The 24,567-nt window shown below is 34.0% G+C and overlaps 1 protein-coding gene and 2 long non-coding RNA genes across 3 annotated transcripts; 1 reads left to right on the plus strand and 2 right to left on the minus strand.

Moving 5' to 3' along the window:
• Nucleotides 1-192: 192 nt before the first annotated feature.
• LOC133860767 (uncharacterized) lies at nt 193-1,294 on the minus strand. The gene has a single exon (XM_062296378.1). It carries the CDS (start codon nt 1,094-1,096, stop codon nt 506-508), a length of 591 nt encoding a protein of 196 aa, XP_062152362.1. The 5' UTR covers nt 1,097-1,294; the 3' UTR covers nt 193-505.
• An 8,917-nt stretch (nt 1,295-10,211) lies between these two features.
• Nucleotides 10,212-21,423, minus strand: LOC133860696 (uncharacterized). Its single transcript, XR_009898905.1, has 2 exons — nt 21,169-21,423; nt 10,212-10,344 (listed from the first exon to the last, which is right to left on the minus strand). It is a non-coding gene; the product is annotated as an uncharacterized LOC133860696 (long non-coding RNA).
• Nucleotides 11,302-12,941, plus strand: LOC133860695 (uncharacterized). Its single transcript, XR_009898904.1, has 2 exons — nt 11,302-11,757; nt 12,771-12,941. It is a non-coding gene; the product is annotated as an uncharacterized LOC133860695 (long non-coding RNA).
• Nucleotides 21,424-24,567: the final 3,144 nt, after the last annotated feature.

Here is a 24,567-nt window from a genome sequence, read left to right on the forward strand (position 1 = left end):
AACTCAACGAGAGAATTCACAAAAAATTAAGGAAGAGAACAAGAATCAAAGCACATTGATAAGTTCTTGCACTTTGGACATAGATATGATATGCGTTTTCATTAGAGAAAGATCGAAGTTGATGCACAACAACATATAGCTGATATTACAAAACTCTTCAATTAAATGTTTTTGCATAGAACACCAAGAATCTAGTTTGGCTTGCAATTTAAAATCGTGCAAACTCTTTTAAATCGTAATTTTTTAAAAATAAACTCTTAAACGATACATCTTTTGCGATTTGGTTTAAAATCGCATTTTTGGTCTGCAAAATCGCAGTGCCAAAAGCACTATGAATCACGGACCATTTGTAGATCTACATAAGTTCCAATTACTACAATGATATGGTGATCAAAGTCTACATCATATACAATGAAAATTGTTTACAACTCAGATATATATATGAGAGAGAGGGGGAGAGAGAGAGAGAACTTGTTAGTGACAAACTGAAACTAGTTGATCATCGTCAAGGGTCCTCTGGAATGCTCTCCAAAGCAGGCCTCCATCCATCATCAACTTGATCAGCAGAAACCCTCCTTCCTCTCAACTTCATCGCACTCACCAATTGCTCCACAGAAGACTGCTTGAAGCTGTCCTTACAATCCAGAAGTTGTTTCAACTCTTCCAGAGTCACCACCACCCGAATCCTCACAACCCCACTTCCAGAATCCCCACGATCATCACTTCTTCCTCTCCCAACAGTACTGTCATCTTCCTGGAGTTTGAATCTCACCATCTTCTTCTTCTTCTTCTTCTTCTTCCCATCATCATCTGCTGCAAATGATTCTGTTTGTTCAACCACCTCTTCAGCTTTCTCAGCTTGTAGTAACGTGTTTGTGTTACTCAAGCAAATTCCCATGTTTTGGATATGAACCCCATGATCATCACTTCTTCCTCTCCCAACAGTACTGTCATCTTCCTGGAGTTGGAATCTCACCATCTTCTTCTTCTTCTTCTTCCCATCATCTGCTGCAAATGATTCTCTTTGTTCAACCACCTCTTCAGCTTTCTCATCTTGTAGTAGTAACGTGTTTGTGTTACTCAAGCAAATTCCCATGTTGGCTATGAAATTGCAAGGAGATCAGACAGAGAGATAGAGAGAGAGAGAGAAGGATATATGTAGAGAGAAAGCACATGAAGTAGCGGTTGTTGCGGCGGGGTATTAGTAGCGAGGAGGTGATGAGATTCTCTTTGCTTGAGACTAACACCACACATATAATAAGCTTGTGGATACCATTTTTGTCTTTGTAATTTGTGAATATTTTAGCAGAGAGCCGTCTATTAGCTTGTGACGAAAGTGTACGTTATAATTATATTGCTGGTCCACCGGGGACGTACTTTATGCACAAGACACCTGCTAACGGTCGATCAATATCATTTATTATTTAGATTACTGTTCATTTTTTATTTAAATTTTTTTTTTTATTTTTTTTTTTAAAAATCGAATTTACTGTTCAATTCGTTGTATTAGATTCCTTGTGATCAGTCCAGACTCCAGAGATCGAGTATGCTTAGCTTTATGCATAGTGACAAGCAATAATCATGTTAATTAAGTTTAAGGGCCCTAATCACTCCTCAAAAGCCGGGGGTGGTTATTGCAAGCCACCACTTTAATTAATTACCCTAATCTTTATATTGATTATATAGTTTTCACTTTGTGTCCGTTAATTCGGATTAAAGTTTTTCTCGAAACTGTGTAGGAAAAAATTTATCAAATTCAGTTTATTAAATTTGATATGTACCTAATTAAGCACATAATTCTCACGTATTTTTTTTAAAATGCATTATGACAAGCAAATCACTCGTCAAAAGTCGGGGTGGTCATTGCAAGACATCACTTTAATTACCTTAATCTTTAGAAAATTTAATTACAGTTTATGTTGGTTTCAAACATTGTTGAGTCGGGCGCCGAGGTCTTTCTGCCTCTTAAACTATGAGTGCTTGGAGTTTGATTTGGTCTTTGAGTCCTATCCTCATTCAACTGGGAGTTGGACTATTGATCATATATATTCTTTAAAGAGTCCTTATTAAATCCGGATTGGGACTACTACCCCAATTCGACTTGGAGTAGGATTATTTTCAACACACATAAAGTGTGCCTATGTTCATAAGAACAAGCTGTTAATTTTTTTTTAGTAGTGACTGCAATATTACTTTCTCGTTTCAAATATGAGTCACTGTCTCTAACAATACTTTACATAGAAAAACATTAATCTAGTGGCAATGGTAATTAGTCAACCTAGTTAACAACTTAAATTAATAAGAAATGATCATAAATTTAATTAATTTGATACCATGTTAAATCATATCGGTTGTTCTAAAAATATAAACCGATAAAAAATAATAAATTTAATTATATTTTAACAAACCCTACTGCTCCATTAGCTGATAACTGAAGATTAGTTGAAGGGTACCATGAGTACTTGGGTTATATGATATATCTCAACGTCTCTAACCACTGCAATATTTGTATATGTTCCTCACAAACCATGAAGAGGCAGAAATGTCTACTCTCAATGATTGATATAATCTGAGGAGTTTTTCTCTGGATATTCAAAAAGGTTTAATGACTTTCAACGTTCAAATTGATAAGAAAAAGAAACCGTTAACATCAAATTAACCTAATTAATTAAAGATTTTAATTTTTTTTTTGGTTTGGGTGGTGAGGTGGTCCAACTCGTTTAGGAAGCTTACTAGCATATGCATTGCAAACTGCCTTAATCTTTAAGTAATTATGGTACTAATTAAATAGTCTAATATTTATTATTCACCCCCCAAAACAAGGGAGTGGTTCACGAACCGCGTCTTTTCCCAGCGTTGCTACCAATATATAATGAAGTTCACGGATTACGATATCAGACTGGCGGTCCTAGCGGCTAGACAATATATATAGGAGTTAATTAATTATTTTTTTATTTAATTTATTACATTGATATGTGTATTACAGGTTGATACAGCAACTACACGTTAAAGTTTCGATACTGGAGACTTGCAAGATGGCTAAGGATCATGGTGACATAGGTGGTGAAGGAACTACTTCCGATGCTTAAGTTAATAAATGTGAATTTGAAAAAATGGATAATTAGTGTAAAAACGAGAGTATGTAATAATAACGTGCATGCTTTATGATTTTTCTTACTTTTTGTTGAAGTCGGATGTCCTTAGTAAGGGAGCTTGGTAAGGCAAGTGTTGACGGGGAACACCCATTAAATGCGGTCTGTCTCCGTAAATTTATTATGCATGTGAAAATCATATATATTTGGAACATATGTCAGTTCACATGCTCAGTTAAAAAATGCATACAAGAATCACTTTTACTTTGAATACATGTTAATTTACATATTCTGTTAAAAATGCATGCGAGAATTATGTGCAGTTTTAATTAACACATGTCAATTTAATACGTTCGGTATATTAGCATTAATTAAGTATCTACCATAATTAATCTATAGGATTTGATTACATTTTTTTTTACCCTACCTCATCTACCATTAATTGTTTTCAGCTAAATAGAACATGCAATACAATTGTATAATTAACACTTTGATTATTTTAACAACCAAAGGATATTTGAATAGATACGTGGGATTACTAAAATGAAAGAAATCAAATCAAACACATATACATATACACGTGGGCTATGGAAAAGGGTGGTGGTGGTGGTGGTGGTGGTGATGGGTCATGGGTGCATGTGACATGTCCTACAAAATTGGGGGCACTATTTTTGGGACTTTCTTAACTTTGGATTTGCATATGTTTCCATGATATAAGGGTTGTTGAAGATTGAGAAGAGGGCATCTCTTCACATGGGTTAGGTCATTTCCCATAGAAACAATTGGAAGCCTCAACATCGATCGCATGTGGACCGACCGACCCCATTGTCTCTATTTCTTTCTTTCTTTAGTACCTGTCAATATTAATGGGTGACAACCAACGAGCTAAGCTCCCAACCAAAAATGTTGCCTTTAATGTTTGACTATGGGTGACACCCATGGCCATCGATGTGTTTACATTACATCAAACACCTTCACATCATAATGGAGGGAGAGAGAGAGACGTTTCATCTTAGTCACATGGTCCTTCGGAAGTTTGCACTTCTAAGGGTCCATTTTTGAATTAACGGTTTAAATGTGAGATCTAAAAATAATGATTTTAAAATACATAATGTTAGAAAAAATGATTTTTAAAAATACAATTAAAGCAATTTCAAAAGATATATTTTTCACGATTTTGTTTAAAATTGTATTTTTTGCTTGCAAAATCGCAGGGTCAAACGGACTATAAGGCCCAATTGCTATGTTTATTTCTTTGATTTCAAAGAACGAAATTATTATTAGGGGATTTGGTTTAGGTGCTATAAAAAAAAAATTTACAGCATATGTGCGGTAGTTTTTTCAATGGTCAAGATTTAATTTTACTCTCTTTCTCATGAAAAATTTGAAATTAAATTTAAACCATTGAAGAAACTACAGCACATTTGTTATAGTTTTTCTTACAGCACCTAAGTCAAATCTTTTATTAGGTCGGTAGTAACAAGATTATTAAATTTAATTAAAATAAGACGTGAATTATGAAGTTAAAGTTGGGATTAATACATTTGTTATGATATTATGCTAAATTACATCTTATTCTCAAAGTTTAAACTAATAAAAAAATGTTGAATTTAATCATCTAATTAATATTCTATCAAAGGTAAAGTAGTAGATAAGCTTATTAAAATGCTGTTAATTTCACATATCCCTTATTAAGAGTACGTTTGAATTTGCAGTTTCAAAACGTGCGATTTAAAAAATAGCAATTTTAAAACGTGATTTTTAAAAATTCAATTAAGTTTTTACTAACACAACGATAAATCGCGTTTAAAAAAAATGTACATCCTTACCTACGATATCATAATTTTTTTTTTTTTTAAACGAACTCAAAAATGATATAACTTTTGATATTTTATTTAAATGTAATATACTTTTGATCTGCAAAATTGGAGGAGAAAGTGCATGACTTTAATTTCATGGTATACAACAACTAATCGGTGTACTCAACTATATATAGAGTCATTTGCTTGATGTGAACTCTTGGGAGTTAGATAACGATAATTTGAGATAGAGTTAAGGTTGCCAGCTATGTTGGTGCCTTTTGTCGTCAAAGCTAAGGTGGCTCTAGCTGCCTATAACGTGTGAAATATCTCTTTCTTTACTGCCATTTTTTTTGATAGTTTTCAAAGCAATAGAAATCTTTTGAAACAAAAATAATAAAAAAAAAACCCAAAGTTTGAAGCTGCTTTCCGAAAAGAAAAGAAAAGAAAAAGCAATGAATGTTTTTTTTTTCACTTTTTTGACCGCAAAAAGCTTCCTCCCCACGAAAAGTTCTCTCCCGGCTTGCGCTCCAAGCTTATTCTGCAGTATGGAAAATGTACTTTCCCACTCCTCTTTATCCGATTGCCTTTTTTTTCTTTTTTATTTTTAAATATTTATTTATTTATTAAATATTTGGGTTTTATTGTCTTCATATTTTTTCTTTGGTTGATTTTCATATAAAAAATCGTGCAAATTCACCCTCCAATCCAATAGTGAATTTACCAAAAAAAAAAAAAAAAAAAAAAACTTGTGCCTCTAGGAAAGCTCGACGATGTAGGACATAATTTACTAATATTTTTGATGAAAACGAAAATTGAAAATATGTCATAAATAATATTGAAGCAAAACAGTTTAAATAGAAGTTTACTTGTTCTCAGACAATGAAAGTACAAAAGAAAAAACTTAATCGTCAAGTTAGGATTTTATTTTATTTTCTAATTTACAATTAAGACTTATTTCCTTTATTTACTAAGACTAGATTTGCTTTATTTATTTTCTTTATTTACTAGGACTAGATTTGCTTTATTTATTTTTCCATTTCAGGATTAAGTTTATTATTATTACTAGGATTATGTTTACTTTCTTTACAAGTAATTATCTTCTATAAATAGGCTTGCGTATTATGTAAAAGAATCAATTGAATTATTATCAAATTAGAGACTTTTATCTCAAACACTCTGCGGAGTTTTATATTTCTTTTAGCCTGCGGGCTCGTTTAATCTTTTTGGATAAAAGACAAAGACACTTCTCCTTGCAGAATCAAAGACGCTGTTATTTAATTAGTTACCTTAGTCTTCCGCTACGTCATCTTATCCATCGCCTACGAGGCTCCGATGATCTATGTTATGTGTTTTTAAAGTGTGTTTGATATAACGTTTTCGCAAACTAAAAGTGTAATTTTAAACAAAATCACAAAAAATGTATCGTTTATGAGTGCGATTTAAAAAAATTGTGATTTGAAAATATAAAAATTTTGGGTTTTCAAATTGCAGTCAAGGACTCAAGGGGGTGCATTTTAAAAAATACACAATTTTAAAGGCCAAATCATAATTTTATCAAATGCTTAACTGCATTTTTAAAACTTATATTTTCAAATCACAAAATTTTAAAATCGTATTTTTTAAAATAGTCGTAGATAGACTCTAACCTACGTCATTCCATAATTACACACCCAAACAGATCATAATCTTTTCTACATCTTAGGAGTCAAATCTATTGCTTTCCCCCACCTTTCTTCATGCACACACCTCACCATCCCTTTCTGCGGCCTGCTCTGCTCCCCGGTGCCTCCTCCTATGCATTTGTTCGCCACACGCTGTTCCATCGTGTGTGTGATCCACGCGACACTGCTTATGGTCATGTCTAGATCCAAACTCTGTGCTGGTGTCTTCCGTTTGTGGCTTTGATCCAGACTCTTTGCTTGTTGTTGTGGTTCTCTTTCTAGTGTTGCTATTGCAACGGTTTCTTAGTGGGAGTTTAGGAAGAGTTGAGAGACCTCTCAAAGTTCATGTTCTTTTTTGTGCTTTTTGGTTGTATCGTTTTTGTACACTATCTCTAACCGCTTTAATTGATAATAATTTTTCTTGGTGTTTATACCAATAATTTAATAGGGCCGTGTTATTCATTTGACACGTTTTCTTTTCATTTTTGGTTACTCGCACTATTCTAATTATATTGGGGCTGATTGTTGGGTTGTCCACCCATTTTTCTTTGTTTTCTATTAACGTAATCATTTACCTTTAAAAAAGAAAAAAAGAAAAAAGAAAAAAAGCAAGCCTTTTGGGTAAAGGGCGGAAAAATAATAATTGAAAGTTTCAAGCTGCTTTCCGTAAAGAAAAAAAAGCAATGAATAGTATATTTGACCATAACTTTTGACATATTACTAATTAGATTAAGCCTAGGATAATCAACCGTGGCAAACAATATAAAGTGCGTGGGATATAAGGGAGATGTTTTGGGGTATTATAATTTTTATCGTAATCTATTATAAATTTACTTGGCATTTTATATTTTATAAAAATAAATGTTACATAGACTGCTACACGATAGTCTATATTTTAGTAATTAATGTAAAAATACCATGTAAATTGTCACGTCAGCAGAAATGAAACTAGAAAGTTGATTTCAGGGAAGCCGGACTATAATAAAATTTTCTTTAAATGAGCCAAAGTTGAAAAACAAAACCCAAAATATGTTTTCTTAACAAAATTAAGAGCTAAAAACGTGCATTTTTGATAATTTTATTTTTGCTACAGGATTGGAGGGTACTAGTTTCATCATTGTACATCAATTTGTAAATATAGTAAATGATACATAACGGTCTACATTTTAATGACTAATTTGATAAATTTTACGTGACTTTCCCATCAATTTGTTAAAGGTTAGTAGTAAAAACTATCCCGGCAAAAATCAAGATATAATGGTATGAGTGCGTCGGATGACCTAAAAACTTTTTTCTTTTTTTTTTGACAAAAAGAAAAAGAAAAAGGAAGCAATAGAAAGTTTCAAGCAGCCCACCGAAAAGAAAAAGCAATGAATATATTTGACCACAGCTTTTGACATATTCCTAAGATTAATGATAATCAATCCAGGCAAACAAAAGTAAATTGTATAGGTTATGAAGTTGGATAATCGGCTGAAGCTAACATGGCCAAGTTTTTCTCCAAACGGGGGTTCGTAATATATATATATTTTTTTTTAATTTAGTCTATTAAATTATCATTTGCCTTTAAAATATGTGATTTTTATGTGTATTTTTTGTAATGCATGTGAGAAACTAAGAATCACATGTTATGTAAAAATATTAAAACGAGAGTTACAAAAATTTAAGAAGCAAGAGTTACAAGCACTTAATAGACAAGAGTTACAAGATGATAAATTAGATTTATTATTCTTAGTGTAAAAGTAGAAGAACTTGTAACGATCAGACTCTTTCTCTATAAATTGAGTACGTCTTGTACGTATTGAATAAAATAAAACAAGGAAAGATGAAGCGAACAAAAAAGTTTTGATGTGTGGATGTAGGTCATAGGTCGAACCACCTTAATTATCAGTGTTTTTCTTTCTATTTCTCAACTCTTCCCTAGATTATTTGTTCTTACAAAACATGATATGCTTTAACAACATACATTAAATTAATAGATTGAATTCAAAAATTTTCTTCAACTCAATTTGAAAGAAAATTCCATTTCTTTATAACGTACTAAGGTGACCTATAATGAGAGTGGCATCCCAACATATTGTTAGTTGGGGTTAAACATCAATCCTATTGCTTTAAATCACGCAACAAATCACATGGAAAATCTAACAGTAACATCAAAGTTCACTTTCAATAATCACATGAGAAAGCTTGGGAGAGTGATGCCCATGTGGATAATCTTTGGGAGGCCCCTCACTCTGGATTCTTGAAAGTGATTTAAATTTGACGTTGCTGTTATTGCTGCAGTTGTTAGTAATCAAAGGGGTGATGATATTTATTCAGACAGTTTTCGGTACAGTGGCATAAGCTTTTGTAAAAGTCCTTTATTCTCTCATACAAAACAACAAATATCAAAGAAACTTGTCGGGGGTGCTAGCTGGACCCACTCCGATGCCTAAGTTAGTTTTTTTGGAGAGAATTCAAATTAAGTTTGTATAATAATAAAATTCTTTGAAGAATACATGGTGGTTTATTTTTATTTATAGACAAGATTTCAACAATTCACTCCGGATTAGGTGGAAACTGATCTTCTGACCCCGAGCTTCCTTTCCATCACACTGGGATACAGGCAGTCCGAGTATCCAAGAATTTGATGCTCCCAAGATAATTTTGGCTTATTATGAAATTATTGAGGAGCTTTAGCCTTCGTTTCTTGATGGGCCTAAGCCTTAACCTTCTAATGTAACTGATTTTTTGAGATTAATATAAGTGAATGGGCTTGTGATAATTAAATAAGCCCATTTCCTAATTGTTGGGAATATTTCCCAACAATATTGTTGCTGATTGTGCCGAAAGGATTTAACTCGGATGTCAATGTTTGGTGAAGCAAAAGCTGCTATTCTTGCTGTGGGTGTAGCTTCTTGTTTTGGTAGTTTTCCTCTTAACTTGGAGGGAGACTCTCTGGTTGTAATCACAGTTATTAAGAATCCATCCCTCATTGCTGATTGGCAGATAGTTATTGTTGTTAAGGATATTTCTGCTGTCAGAGACGAGGTTAAAAATTTTAATCGGATTTAATGGGTCAAAGTATGAATGAGAAATGTACCAATTAAGATAGGAGGATCAAAGTAAGAATAAAAAATATATTAAAATTGAAGATCGATAATGGTAAAAAATAAAATTAGTATCCATTTAGTATTAACAAAAAGAAGCAAACGAAAAGAAACAAAATAATTAGTTCTTAATATATTTCAATTTTTACCTCAAACACTTATTAAAATAGAACCCGACGTTCTGTCATAGCTGTGCCACTTCAACTTCTATGTTATTGGCCTTGTTGCGTTAAAAACTTCTTTATGTTTCTCCTAAAGGTTATTGCTCGTGCCTAAATTTTTAATGGCAAATTTGGGTTGTTGCTAACGATAAATTTGGCCTAAATATATAGATTTAGTTAATTATATAATATAGAAAATAAAATTTCAAAATTATGGGGAGTGCCATTGTAACTCCCCAAACCGCTAAGGGTTAGGTTCGTCCATTCTCATACACCAAACTGCAAAGATTCGTAAGGTCTGCCAACAACCTAGCTAATATGCTGAATTTAATAACAAAAATAATAAAGATTTTAAAACTCAGAGCTTTAATAAATGCGGAAACAGTTATTTAGAAAATTTAATTACGAAAGATTCAATAACTGAGAATTTAAAGAAAGCTAAATTTGTTGTGCAAGTGCACTTATTAAGATAACATAATGCAATGTTCTAATGCATTCCTAGATCCCATCCCGGCCGCCTAGGTTGCTCTGCTCATAACCTGAAAACAAAAACAAATAAGGGGTGAGCAAAAAAAATGCTCAGTAAGGAAATCCTCAACCATAAAACAGTTGAGTTAAATTCTTTTCTTTAAAATCTCCAAAACAATTTAATTATCCAATGCGGTTCAAAGCATAAATATCACTTATCACTATTTACAAAAGATAATCTTCTTTAAAAGAATTCTCTCTCAAAACATTGAATCCAAACAAACTGTCCAAACTTCTTGTGTCATATCATTTATCAATTTGAAATTTCAACTCTCAATAACCGGGTTAAAACCCATTCTTTTATACACAAGATATAATATATGTTTGAAATCAATCATTTCTCATAATTTGCCCCTGTACACCATTACGCCCTGTGTAAATAGGGTTGCGCGGTCATTGCTGTGACCTCGGGCAGGTAATGCAGTTTACCTGTGGCCACAGGCCCTGCCCCCGTCAGCTAATTAATTAAAGTGCACTTAGCATGACATAGAGACGGATTACCGCTTTCACTAAGTTCTTCAGCGGGTGCGCTTCCATCTCAAGCAACGGTACCGAGCTTAATCTCTGCGAATCTCTGTGAATATATCTGGGGCCAAAATAATAATCTCCTCCACACACGTGGCTATCCCAAATTTTTATAATATATATATATATATATATATAATTTATTAGTAATATATAAGGTAATCAACTTGCGTCGGTCCCTAGAATCACGGGCATGAGCTGCAATAGAAACGCGTTAATCAATCTGATAGATTTGAAACATGTGGGGTTATTATTATATAATAATTGATTAATAATAGATTAATATATATATATCATGTGGGGCTATTTTTTTTTATATAATAATAGATTAATATATATATATATATATTTTTATATTCAAAACATGTGGGGCGACCTGCGCCCCACATGCTAAAAGAAAAACTAAAGAAAACAAAGAAAAGGAAATCAAGAGGAGGGAGAAGCGTAGAAATAAGGAAAGAAACAAAGAGAGAAAAGGAAAAGAGGGAGAAGCGTGGAAAACGAAGGAAGAAGAAGACGAAAGAAGAAAAAGAAGAGAAGAAAAAAAGGAAGAAGAAGACGAAAGAAGAAAAAGAAGAGAAGAAAAAGAGAAGAAAAGACGAAGAAAAAGAAAAGAAAAGAAGAAAACGAAAGGCGCGGCCCTTCAATAAAATGAGACGCATTGCGTCTTGCGAGGCATTCAGCCTGAGGCAGAGCCTCTCTTTCTCAGTTTTCCTCTTTTGATTTTTCGTACAAAAATCATGATCTATGAAGATCTAGCCGTTCAATTTCAAATCTGACTTCGGTAACGTGATATACGAAACCCGATCTACGTTTCTACCGATTGGTTTGAGAAAAAGGAGCTAAGAAACTATACAAGAAGAGTAAAAGCTTGATCCCGATGCTAATGGAAAGTCCAAGTAAGGGACCCTCTACCCCTTCTCAAATTGTTGTGTTGTATTACTTTAATTATTCCTTTATTTGCATAATTGCGATTTGATTGTTCTTGATTTGGTATTTCAATTTATTTTGTTTACATAAAGGATTTGTCTTAAATTGGTTTTGATGTGAAAGTTATTGAGTAAAAATGATATTTTGGAATTTGTGATTTTGAGAAAAACCTCGGTTCTAAAGGACTTTGCAATTTTAGAGAATTTATTATTTTAACCGAGATGTGAAGTCACCTCTTTAGAAGTGACGATAAAAGAAGAAAAAAATTTGTGAAACCCTCCAACACGTTGCCCCTGGATATACAAGAAAAGAATGAGAAAGTTTCATGAGAAAACTTTATGAGATATATATAAAGGAGAAATTTTTGAGAAAAGGGCACGTGTGTGGAGGAGACTATTATTTTGGGCCCCAGAGATATTTGCAGAGATTTACAGAGATTAAGCTCGGTACCGTTGCTTGAGATGGAAGCGCACCCGCTGAAGAACTTAGTGAAAGCGGTAATCCGTCTCTATGTCATGCTAAGTGCACTTAAATTAATTAGCTGACGGGGGCAGGGCCTGTGGCCACAGGTAAACTGCATTACCTGCCCGAGGTCACAGCAATGACCGCGCAACCCTATTTACACAGGGCGTAATGGTGTACAGGGGCATATTATGAGAAATAATTGATTTCAAGCATATATTATATCTTGTGTATAAAAGAATGGGTTTTAACTCGGTTATTGAGAGTTAAATTTCAAATTGATAAATGATTTGACACAAGGAGTTTGGACAGTTGTTTGGATTCAATGTTTTGAGAGAGAATTCTTTTAAAGAAGATTATCTTTTGTAAACAGTGATAAGTGATATATATGTTTTGAACTGCATTGGATAATTAAATTGTTTTGGAGATTTTAAAGAAAGAATTTAACTCAACTGTTTTATGGTTGAGGATTTCCTTACTGAGCATTTTTGTGCTCACCCCTTATTTGTTTTGTTTTCAGGTTATGAGCAGAGCAACCTAGGCGGCCGGGATGGGATCTAGGAATGCATTAGAACATTGCATTTATATTATCTTAATAAGTGCACTTGCACAACAAATTCAGCTTTTCTTTAAATTCTCAGTTATTGAATCTTTCGTAATTAAATTTTCGAAATCATCGTTTCCGCATTTATTGAAGCCTTGAGTTTTAAAATTTTAACTTATTTGAATCAGCATACTAGTTAAGTTATTTGGCGGACCTTATGAATCTTTGGAGTTTTAAATGGAAAAGGACGAACCAAACCCTTAGTGGGTTTGGGGGCGTTACAGTTTTGGTATCAAAGCAAAGGTTATAAGATTCTGTAGACTTTACAAGCTAGATCATTAAGATAGACTTAGTGGGGTAATGGGAACTCACATTCCGGCCTAGCAGAGTCAGCCCTTTTTGTCTTATATTCAGTGCTAGGGAATCATTCCCTAATTTTTTTAACACCCTATGTGCTAGACTTGTGAGAAAATGCATTATGGGAGATGCCGACTTGGACAGCCGGGTTGTTATCGGTGTGGTGGACCACGACACCTCGCTAAGGATTGCAGGGGAACAACGGAATACTACGCCTGCACGTGTATATACCCTAACTCCAGGTGATGTAGCAGCGTCAAACGAAGTAGTGACGAGTACACTTTTGATTTCATCCCACTAGGCTCTTTGACTCTGGTACAACGCATTCATTTATGTCATACTCTTTTTCACGAGACTATAACTTGATGTCTGACTAGTTAAATGTAGACCTCGCAGTAGCTACCCCTGTAGGGAATTGCATCATAGCAGTTTGACTTTGTGAACCCTAGGATTGATCTTATTAAGGTTGAAGTCTCTAAGTTGGAATCAATACTAAGGAGTAAGTTATGATCAATATCAAAGTATGATAGGTTTTCAAGACCTGTTTAATTAAGTGTTAAGTTGTACAATCTTTCTCGAGGAATAGCAAATTGCATCGGTTATAAACCAACTTGTTTTGGATGGTTAGGTATTGATGACCACAATATTTTGAGGTATAGTCATGAATTATGGAATGCTTTTAAAGATATAGATTATAGAAATTCGGATGCTTAACATCTTGGCAGATTTATGGATATTAAGTCAATAAATATATTAAGCATCACATAGATATTTTATGTGCATAGAGAAAAATATTGAAGTTTAGAGATTTCTTGATTTACTGTAGGATGTAAACAAAGATATCTATGATCTTGAATCTGGTATCCTTTTGAAGATGGACACTTAATCTATAGATACTGATTCATGTGTTTTAAGGACATATAAGAGAATAAGTTGATCGAGTAAATTGATGATATTTGGGGCAATTATATTCTTGTGATCAGATAACTTTAGTGAAGTTAGAATATATTGAGAAATTATTGAAGTTTTCTAGAGGATAAGATAATCCACATGATAAGATGAATCTTTCGGAAGATCTTAAGTTTGAGAAATGCTCTAATTATCATATTTGAGGATTGATCAATGGTAAAATTGAATTGGATTGAGGTTAAGGTCGAATCCATTGACCTATGAGGATAATGATAAATTGAAGTCTATAGACTAATTTGAAGATAAAGGTAAGAGACATAATTTTCGTACACCCTTTTGAGGATAAGAGAAACAAAATCTTTTCAGGTAAGGGTTATTTACAAGATTTTATTTAAAGCTTTATACCCTAGCTGATGATGTAATACATGTACAATCGGAACAAATTTTTGAGCTATAAGAGATCAATTGAATTGACTAGAGGAGATAGCTAACTAATTGAACATTGGAGAATTCTATAGACTAAGAATTTACTTGAGGAATTTATTTTTGCCTCCCACTAAGCTGCATTTGAGGATGATTGAGGTAAACCATATCTTGATTTATAGTTTGATGCTTAGTGTGATTTCCCTGATGTGATCTACGTGTTTGAGGTCTAAGGAATGAACGACTATCGTCTACTTGAAGATAAGAATAGGTTATGATATACCACTTATATTGATGCCTAGTTGAATTTTAGGAAAGTGAGTAATGCTATGTGATAGACAAAAGGAAGTTGTTCCTAAATCAGGCTACAGGAATATGGTAATTGATTGTAATATTAGATGTTGATAACACATTGATTTTTTTTGAGATGACTGATTTAATGAATTAGATATTAAGGGAATGTCTGATTCCTAGCTGAACACATTTGAGGTTTATCCGATTAACCCTAGAATATAAAGGAAAGATATGTTATGACTAATGGGTATCTATTATTCCAAATCTGGTATCTTTGAAGATAGGTGTATAAAGCGTAAATTACTGATTTATATATATATGAGGAAATTAGTTGATCAAATGATTTAATGATTTTTGGAGAGATTATTTTCCCTATGCATCTGACGAACTTTGGAGAAGTTTATATATATTGGAGGTCTTTCTAGAGCTTAAGTTAAATAAAATTTTGATTATGTGATTCATTGATTTTCTTAGATATCCTTGCTTGGCGGATAAGTTTATAATTAGCAAATCTGAGTATTGATTGACTGCATAATTAAATTGGAGTAGTACTAAGGTTTTAATCTAATGAAATTTGAGGATGATAGTAATTATGCAGGAATAAGAAAGAAGATCATGATATCATACAAGAGTTATACCTTAGCAATAGGTCGAAATGAAATAACAGTTCAAAGGATTATAGCAACCTTAGGAGAGTTTTAGAGATAAGAACAGTACGTAGAGAATAATTACTGTCTTACAAGATAGACTACTGGTGATTCAAAGAAAACATAGACTTGCCAATAGGACATTTTCTGCTTCATTCCCTGAGAGTTCGGTATGCTTATACCTGCGAGTATTTTATTATACTACAGTTAGTTATTTATTTTGTTAGTAAAGAACTGCTAGATCAAATAGAATACCTGGCTAAGCCTCAGAGCGGAAAACCCTAAGGTTTTGGACCGCAAGCAAGAGATCCTTGTGTTGATCTCGGAGACGATTAGTGTTCTGCTCCAAATCAGTATATCTCCTTCCCAGGTCATTCGCATATGAGTCTACAAGTTTCTTGAGCTCTTTATTTTCTCGTTGAAGAACCCGATTCCTTCGCCTATAGTCCATGTACATTCGCTGCAAGGTCAAAATTTGAGCTTTTAGTGCTTGAATCTCATTCCCTCGAACTTGCAGACGTCGAGCCATATTTGAAACAGAAGAGGCACCCTGAATACTGAATGCCAGAGAGTCATTAATGGCTTGGTCATCAGTCCTATCTGCCAATAATTTTTCATCTCGGGGAGTTATGATGCCTTGAGCCACGGATGCAGCTACTGCATCACTCAGCATCACAGAGTCATTGGTCATAAGACGACCTTTTTGAGATAGGAATAATGGGCACCAAATTTCTGGTTGTACTACAGGCGCGGCATTCAGATCAAGATTATTTTGGGAAGAGGAAGAAGCCATTTTTGGAAAACTCAGGAAATGAAAATATTCCTCAAAGGACCTGAAGGAGAAAAGAAAGAAATGAAGCGGTTATTCGAAAGATCTGAAAGGAAGAAAAGAGAACTTAATCAGTGAACGAGACGCAGTCTAATCAACGTCATTCTGAGCACGACCGCCACTACCACTAGTAGACAGTTCTCGAATTACGAGACTTCTTTTTTTTCAACTTTCACTTTTTACCTCCTCGAATTCCGAATTCACCCAAAGACTTTTCCGGATTCATCGCCGCACTTTCCGCAACTAGCAGTCGTAGAGGGGCATCCCGAGAATGAGCTCATATTATGAGCTCATTCTCGGGATGCCCCTCTACGACTGCTTGTTGTGGAAAGTGCGGCGATGAATCCGAAAAAGTCTTTGGGTGAATTCGGAATTCGAGAAGGTGAAAAGGGTGAAAGCCGAAAAAGAAAGAGGGCTCGCGATTCGAGAGCTGTCTACTAGTGGTAGTGGCGGTCGTGCTCAGAATGACGTTGATTAGACTGCGTCTCGTTCACTGATTAAGTTCTCTTTTCTTCCTTTCAGATCTTTCGAATAACCGCTTCATTTCTTTCTTTTCTCCTTCAGGTCCTTTGAGGAATATTTTCATTTCCTGAGTTTTCCAAAAATGGCTTCTTCCTCTTCCCAAAATAATCTTGATCTGAATGCCGCGCCTGTAGTACAACCAGAAATTTGGCGCCCATTATTCCTATCTCAAAAAGGTCGTCTTATGACCAATGACTCTGTGATGCTGAGTGATGCAGTAGCTGCATCCGTGGCTCAAGGCATCATAACTCCCCGAGATGAAAAATTATTGGCAGATAGGACTGATGACCAAGCCATTAATGACTCTCTGGCATTCAGTATTCAGGGTGCCTCTTCTGTTTCAAATATGGCTCGACGTCTGCAAGTTCGAGGGAATGAGATTCAAGCACTAAAAGCTCAAATTTTGACCTTGCAGCGAATGTACATGGACTATAGGCGAAGGAATCGGGTTCTTCAACGAGAAAATAAAGAGCTCAAGAAACTTGTAGACTCATATGCGAATGACCTGGGAAGGAGATATACTGATTTGGAGCAGAACACTAATCGTCTCCGAGATCAACACAAGGATCTCTTGCTTGCGGTCCAAAACCTTAGGGTTTTCCGCTCTGAGGCTTAGCCAGGTATTCTATTTGATCTAGCAGTTCTTTACTAACAAAATAAATAACTAACTGTAGTATAATAAAATACTCGCAGGTATAAGCATACCGAACTCTCAGGGAATGAAGCAGAAAATGTCCTATTGGCAAGTCTATGTTTTCTTTGAATCACCAGTAGTCTATCTTGTAAGACAGTAATTATTCTCTACGTACTGTTCTTATCTCTAAAACTCTCCTAAGGTTGCTATAATCCTTTGAACTGTTATTTCATTTCGACCTATTGCTAAGGTATAACTCTTGTATGATATCATGATCTTCTTTCTTATTCCTGCATAATTACTATCATCCTCAAATTTCATTAGATTAAAACCTTAGTACTACTCCAATTTAATTATGCAGTCAATCAATACTCAGATTTGCTAATTATAAACTTATCCGCCAAGCAAGGATATCTAAGAAAATCAATGAATCACATAATCAAAATTTTATTTAACTTAAGCTCTAGAAAGACCTCCAATATATATAAACTTCTCCAAAGTTCGTCAGATGCATAGGGAAAATAATCTCTCCAAAAATCATTAAATCATTTGATCAACTAATTTCCTCATATATATATAAATCAGTAATTTACGCTTTATACACCTATCTTCAAAGATACCAGATTTGGAATAATAGATACCCATTAGTCATAACATATCTTTCCTTTATATTCTAGGGTTAATCGGATAAACCTCAAATGTGTTCAGCTAGGAATCAGACATTCACTTAATATCTAATTCATTAAATCAGTCATCTCAAAAAAAATCAATGTGTTATCAACATCTAATATTACAATCAATTACCATATTCCTGTAGCCTGATTTAGGAACAACTTCCTTTTGTCTATCACATAGCATTACTCACTTTCCTAAAATTCAACTAGGCATCAATATAAGTGGTATATCATAACCTATTCTTATCTTCAAGTAGACGATAGTCGTTCATTCCTTAGACCTCAAACACGTAGATCACATCAGGGAAATCACACTAAGCATCAAACTATAAATCAAGATATGGTTTACCTCAATCATCCTCAAATGCAGCTTAGTGGGAGGCAAAAATAAATTCCTCAAGTAAATTCTTAGTCTATAGAATTCTCCAATGTTCAATTAGTTAGCTATCTCCTCTAGTCAATTCAATTGATCTCTTATAGCTCAAAAATTTGTTCCGATTGTACATGTATTACATCATCAGCTAGGGTATAAAGCTTTAAATAAAATCTTGTAAATAACCCTTACCTGAAAAGATTTTGTTTCTCTTATCCTCAAAAGGGTGTACGAAAATTATGTCTCTTACCTTTATCTTCAAATTAGTCTATAGACTTCAATTTATCATTATCCTCATAGGTCAATGGATTCGACCTTAACCTCAATCCAATTCAATTTTACCATTGATCAATCCTCAAATATGATAATTAGAGCATTTCTCAAACTTAAGATCTTCCGAAAGATTCATCTTATCATGTGGATTATCTTATCCTCTAGAAAACTTCAATAATTTCTCAATATATTCTAACTTCACTAAAGTTATCTGATCACAAGAATATAATTGCCCCAAATATCATCAATTTACTCGATCAACTTATTCTCTTATATGTCCTTAAAACACATGAATCAGTATCTATAGATTAAGTGTCCATCTTCAAAAGGATACCAGATTCAAGATCATAGATATCTTTGTTTACATCCTACAGTAAATCAAGAAATCTCTAAACTTCAATATTTTTCTCTATGCACATAAAATATCTATGTGATGCTTAATATATTTATTGACTTAATATCCATAAATCTGCCAAGATGTTAAGCATCCGAATTTCTATAATCTATATCTTTAAAAGCATTCCATAATTCATGACTATACCTCAAAATATTGTGGTCATCAATACCTAACCATCCAAAACAAGTTGGTTTATAACCGATGCAATTTGCTATTCCTCGAGAAAGATTGTACAACTTAACACTTAATTAAACAGGTCTTGAAAACCTATCATACTTTGATATTGATCATAACTTACTCCTTAGTATTGATTCCAACTTAGAGACTTCAACCTTAATAAGATCAATCCTAGGGTTCACAAAGTCAAACTGCTATGATGCAATTCCCTACAGGGGTAGCTACTGCGAGGTCTACATCTAACTACTCAGACATCAAGTTATAGTCTCGTGAAAAAGAGTATGACATAAATGAATGCGTTGTACCAGAGTCAAAGAGCCTAGTGGGATGAAATCAAAAGTGTACCCGTCACTACTTCGTTTGACGCTGCTACATCACCTGGAGTTAGGGTATATACACGTGCAGGCGTAGTATTCCGTTGTTCCCCTGCAATCCTTAGCGAGGTGTTGTGGTCCACCACACCGATAACAACCCGGCTGTCCAAGTCGGCATCTCCCATAATGCATTTTCTCACAAGTCTAGCACATAGGGTGTTAAAAAAAATAGGGAATGATTCCCTAGCACTGAATACAAGACAAGAAAGGACGGACTCTGCTAGGCCGGAATGTGATTCCCCATTACCCCACTAAGTCTATCTTAATGATCTAGCTCCTAAAGTCTACAGAACCTTATAACCTTTGCTCTGATACCAAAACTGTAACGCCCCCAAACCGCTAAGGGTTAGGTTCGTCCATTCTCATACACCAAACTGCAAAGATTCGTAAGGTCTGCCAAATATCTTAACTAATATGCTGATTTAAATAAATTAAAAATAATAATGATTTTAAAACTCAGAGCTTTAATAAATGCGGAAACGGTGATTTCAAAAATTTAATTATGAAAGATTCAATAACTGAGAATTTAAAGAAAAGCTAAATTTGTTGTGCAAGTGCACTTATTAAGGTAATTGAGATGCAATGATCTAATGCAAATCCTAGATCCCATCCCGGCCACCTACGTCTCTCTGTTCATAACCTGAAAACAAAAACAAAATAAGGGGTGAGCGAAAAATGCTCAGTAAGGAAATCCTCAACCATAAAACAGTTGAGTTAAATTCTTTTCTTTAAAACCTCAAAACAATTGTCAAAAACTCATTTTTTTATATACAAGATATAATATATGTTTGAAATCAATTATTACTCATAATATGCCCCTGTACACTCTTACGCCCTGTGTAAATAGGGTTGCGCGGTCATTGCTGTGACCTCGGGCAGGTAACGCAGTTTACCTGTGGCCACAGGCCCTGCCCCCGTCAGCTAATTAATTAAAGTGCACTTAGACTGACATAGAGACGGATTACCGCTTTCACTAAGTTCATCAGCGGGTGCGCTTCCATCTCAAGCAACGGTACCAAGCTTAATCTCTGCGAATCTCTGCGAATATATATGGGGCCCAAAATAATAGTCTCCTCCACACACGTGCCCTTTTCTCAAAAATTTCTCCTTTATATATATCTCATAAAGTTTTCTCACAAAACTTTCTCATTCTTTTCTTGTATATCCAGGGGCAACGTGTTGGAGGGTTTCACAAATTTTTTTTTTCTTCTTTTATTGTCACTTCCAAAAAAGTTGACTTCACATCTCGGTTAAAATAATAAATTCTCAAAAATTGCAAAGTCCTTTAGAACCGAGGTTTTTCTCAAAATCACAAATTCCAAAATATCATTTTTACTCAATAACTTTCACATCAAAACCAATTTAAGACAAATCCTTCATGTAACAAAATAATTTGAAATACCGAATCAAGAATAATCAAATCGCAATTATACAAATAAAGGAATAATTAAAGTAACACAACAATTTGAGAAGGGGTAGAGGGTCCCTTACTTGGACTTTCCATTAGCATCGGAATCGAGCTTTTACCAAAATACTTCCTTGCACACACTTCAAGCCTTAAACCACACAAAACTACACAAATCCCACAATTTTCTCTCTTGGCCTTAGGTGTGTGTGTGAGTGAAGCTTGATGGGTATTGTGTCTTCCATTTTGGGTTCTATTTATAAGAGAATGAATGGTTAGGATCAAGTAGACACATTTTGATCCAATGGATGAGAATTAACCTTACCTACCACAATGCACTCAAACTTACCTACCACAATGCACTCAAATTTACCTACTACAATGCACTCAAACTTACCTACCACAATGCACTCAAACCTTAATATATTATTCTAACATTATTATTATTATTATTATTATTATTATTATTATTATTATTATTATTATTATTATTATTATTATTATTATTATTATTATTTAACCATTCTCATTGCTAGACCAATCTACTATGCCTAGTTTCTCACTCAAGGAAATTACTATTTTCTCAAAGGTGGGTTGGGTTTGTAGATAGCAATTGGAATGGGTTGGGTTAAGTTCAAAGATGGCCCATTAATGAATAATGTGAATTTAACATGTGAAATGTGGGTTGGGTTTGTGGATAGCAATTGGAATGGGTTGAATTCGAAATGGGCCCATTAATTATAACTTAACTGAATTTTCGTCCTATTCAGAGGTATAATTTTTCACGGATGTTTTCGGGTATCAAATAGAGTCCAAAAATTATGAAATTTGGAGGGTAGCTAGAGGACTTCAAGACGAGCGTTATGGCTTTTGAATCAACCAAAACGGCCCCAAACTGCAAAGATTCGTAAGGTCTGCCAACAACCTAGCTAATATGCTGATTCAAATAAATTAAAAATCATAAAGATTTTAAAACTCAGAGCTTTAATAAATGCGGAAACAGTTATTTAGAAAATTTAATTTTGAAAGAGATTCAATAACTGAGAATTTAAAGAGAAACCAAATTTGTTGTGCAAGTGCACTTATTAAGATAACATAAATGCAATGATCTAATGCAAATCCTAGATCCCATCCCGGCCGCCTAGGTCTCTCTGTTCATAACCTGAAAACAAAACAAAATAAGGGGTGAGCGAAAAATGCTCAGTAAGGTAATCCTCAACCATAAAACAGTTGAGTTAAATTCTTTTCTTTAAAACCTCAAAACAATTGTCAAAAACTCATTTTTTATACACAAGATATAATATATGTTTGAAATCAATTATTACTCATAATATGCCCCTGTACACTCTTACGCCCTGTGTAAATAGGGTTGCGCGGTCATTGCTGTGACCTCGGGCAGGTAACGCAGTTTACCTGTGGCCAAAAGCCCTGCCCCCGTCAGCTAATTAATTAAAGTGCACTTAGACTGACATAGAGACGGATTACCGCTTTCACTAAGTTCATCAGCGGGTGCACTTCCATCTCAAGCTACGGTACCGAGCTTAATCTCTGCGAATCTCTGCGAATATATCTGGGGCCCAAAATAATAGTCTCCTCCACACACGTGCCCTTTTCTCAAAAATTTCTCCTTTATATATATCTCATAGAGTTTTCTCACAAAACTTTCTCATTCTTTTCTTGTATATCCAGGGGCAACGTGTTGGAGGGTTTCACAAATTTTTTTCTTCTGGTCTAAGCTTGTCATCGCTTCCTGAGAAGGAAGATGTAGTTTCATAACCAATTTCAAAGTCTAAAGTTGGAAAATGCAGCATCACAACCAGATTCACAAACAGCGAAACAAGATTATTCTTGATCATGCAAGACCTTCTCTTCCCCATCTTCCTCTCCTTCGAGGCTTCCATGTTCTCATTTGGCAAGCTTTCCACCAAGACTATCTGGAAAACATCTGCACAAAGGAAAATGTTATACAAGAAATTTTTCCTGTAATGAGGATTTCTTAAATGAAGTTTAGATTTTCAATTATGATGATGTTTTGAAGTAGGAATATGATATGTTTTGGCTGATTCGAGTACTTTTGAGTATATTGAAATTTTGATGAACTGTCGGGATTCTAAAGAAAGATTTCCAATCTGATTAATATGGGATGAGTTTGAGGTTTAAAAGTTTAATAATCAACTCCATGATAGCAACCAGTGATTACGGATTTTGATGATAGGTTAATATTTTAAGGCAATTCTGAATTACGGAACTAGAAATATATGATTTCGTTATTGGAGGAATTTTTGGTGTTATAGAAATATGATTTGCAAAAAAAAAAAAAAAAATTTGTTGGAAAACAATGTGTTATGATTAAATCCCATTTTGAAGTTCATTTGGACCAGAATAATTTTTATGGGATAATACTGTTAATATTCTTTCTGACCAGAATCGTGATGATTGTAATGTCAAATGTGGAGACTAGGTTTCGATGCATTTCTGATATTGATGCTTAGTTGATTTTTGGAAAGTGAGAAATACTACATGGCAGTAAATGGAATCAATTATATATCAGTTAATATGATTAAGGAAACTGATTTTGTTATTTGAGGTTTAAGGCTTGAATTTGAAATTTGCTGATTTACAGACTTGATGTTCATACTGGATGATCTTAGAATTTCTGCATCTTTATTAGATATTAAGTATACCGATGATGATTAATTGATGTATACTTCGAGGTTAAATCTTGCAATGGAATGCAAGGATATTGCCTGATTTACAATTTGAGGTTTGCCTATGATTGGAGACAAGATTTGAAATGATAGTGTCTTACACACTTTTTGTTGTTAAAAGAAATCATGATTACAAGATCTGATCTTAAGCCTTTATACCTTTGTCATGATATTAAGGATAGTTATGATTGATTTGATTTACGTGTCTATGATATATCACAAATTTATGATCGAAGTAAATAGAATTTCTTGGTGTTATTGTTGGAGAATCTTATGGATTAAAAAATTATATTATGAGGTCAACATTTTAGCCTTCCGCAAGGCCATCTGAGGTTAATTAGGGTAGACCATATTTTGGTTTTTAATTCTTGCTGCTTATGATTTATTATGAATGATATGATATATGTTTTGAAGTTTGAAGAATTAAGACTGTCTTACTTGAGGATAGGAACAGTTGGATTTAGTAATAACGTTTAAGGATTTTCTAATGGAAAGGAATTTCAACCCCTAAGGATTTGTAAGCACGGTCTTTTTATCGAGACGTTGAACTTTGAATAAGATTCTTCCCTAGTTTTGGGAGGTGGAATTTCAATAACACAAGATGAAAGACTTTTCTTTGGGGAACATCGAATAGCAAGGTCAGAGTTACGTATTCTTAAGGTAGAAGACTGAATCTAAGTTAGGTGAGACCTTATCGGATGAATATCCTTTATAAGTATGTGACACCGCTCAAGTACGAGTATACTCTCTTGTTTCTTCGACAAGGTAATATGAAAT

Source organism: Alnus glutinosa, chromosome 2 (genome assembly GCF_958979055.1).
Source record: "Alnus glutinosa chromosome 2, dhAlnGlut1.1, whole genome shotgun sequence".
Taxonomy (NCBI): Eukaryota; Viridiplantae; Streptophyta; class Magnoliopsida; order Fagales; family Betulaceae; genus Alnus; species Alnus glutinosa.

Coding starts and splice junctions, on each gene's coding strand:
- LOC133860767 (XM_062296378.1), bottom strand. CDS start 1,096: ATGGGAATTTGCTTGAGTAACACAAACACGTTACTACTACAAGATGAG.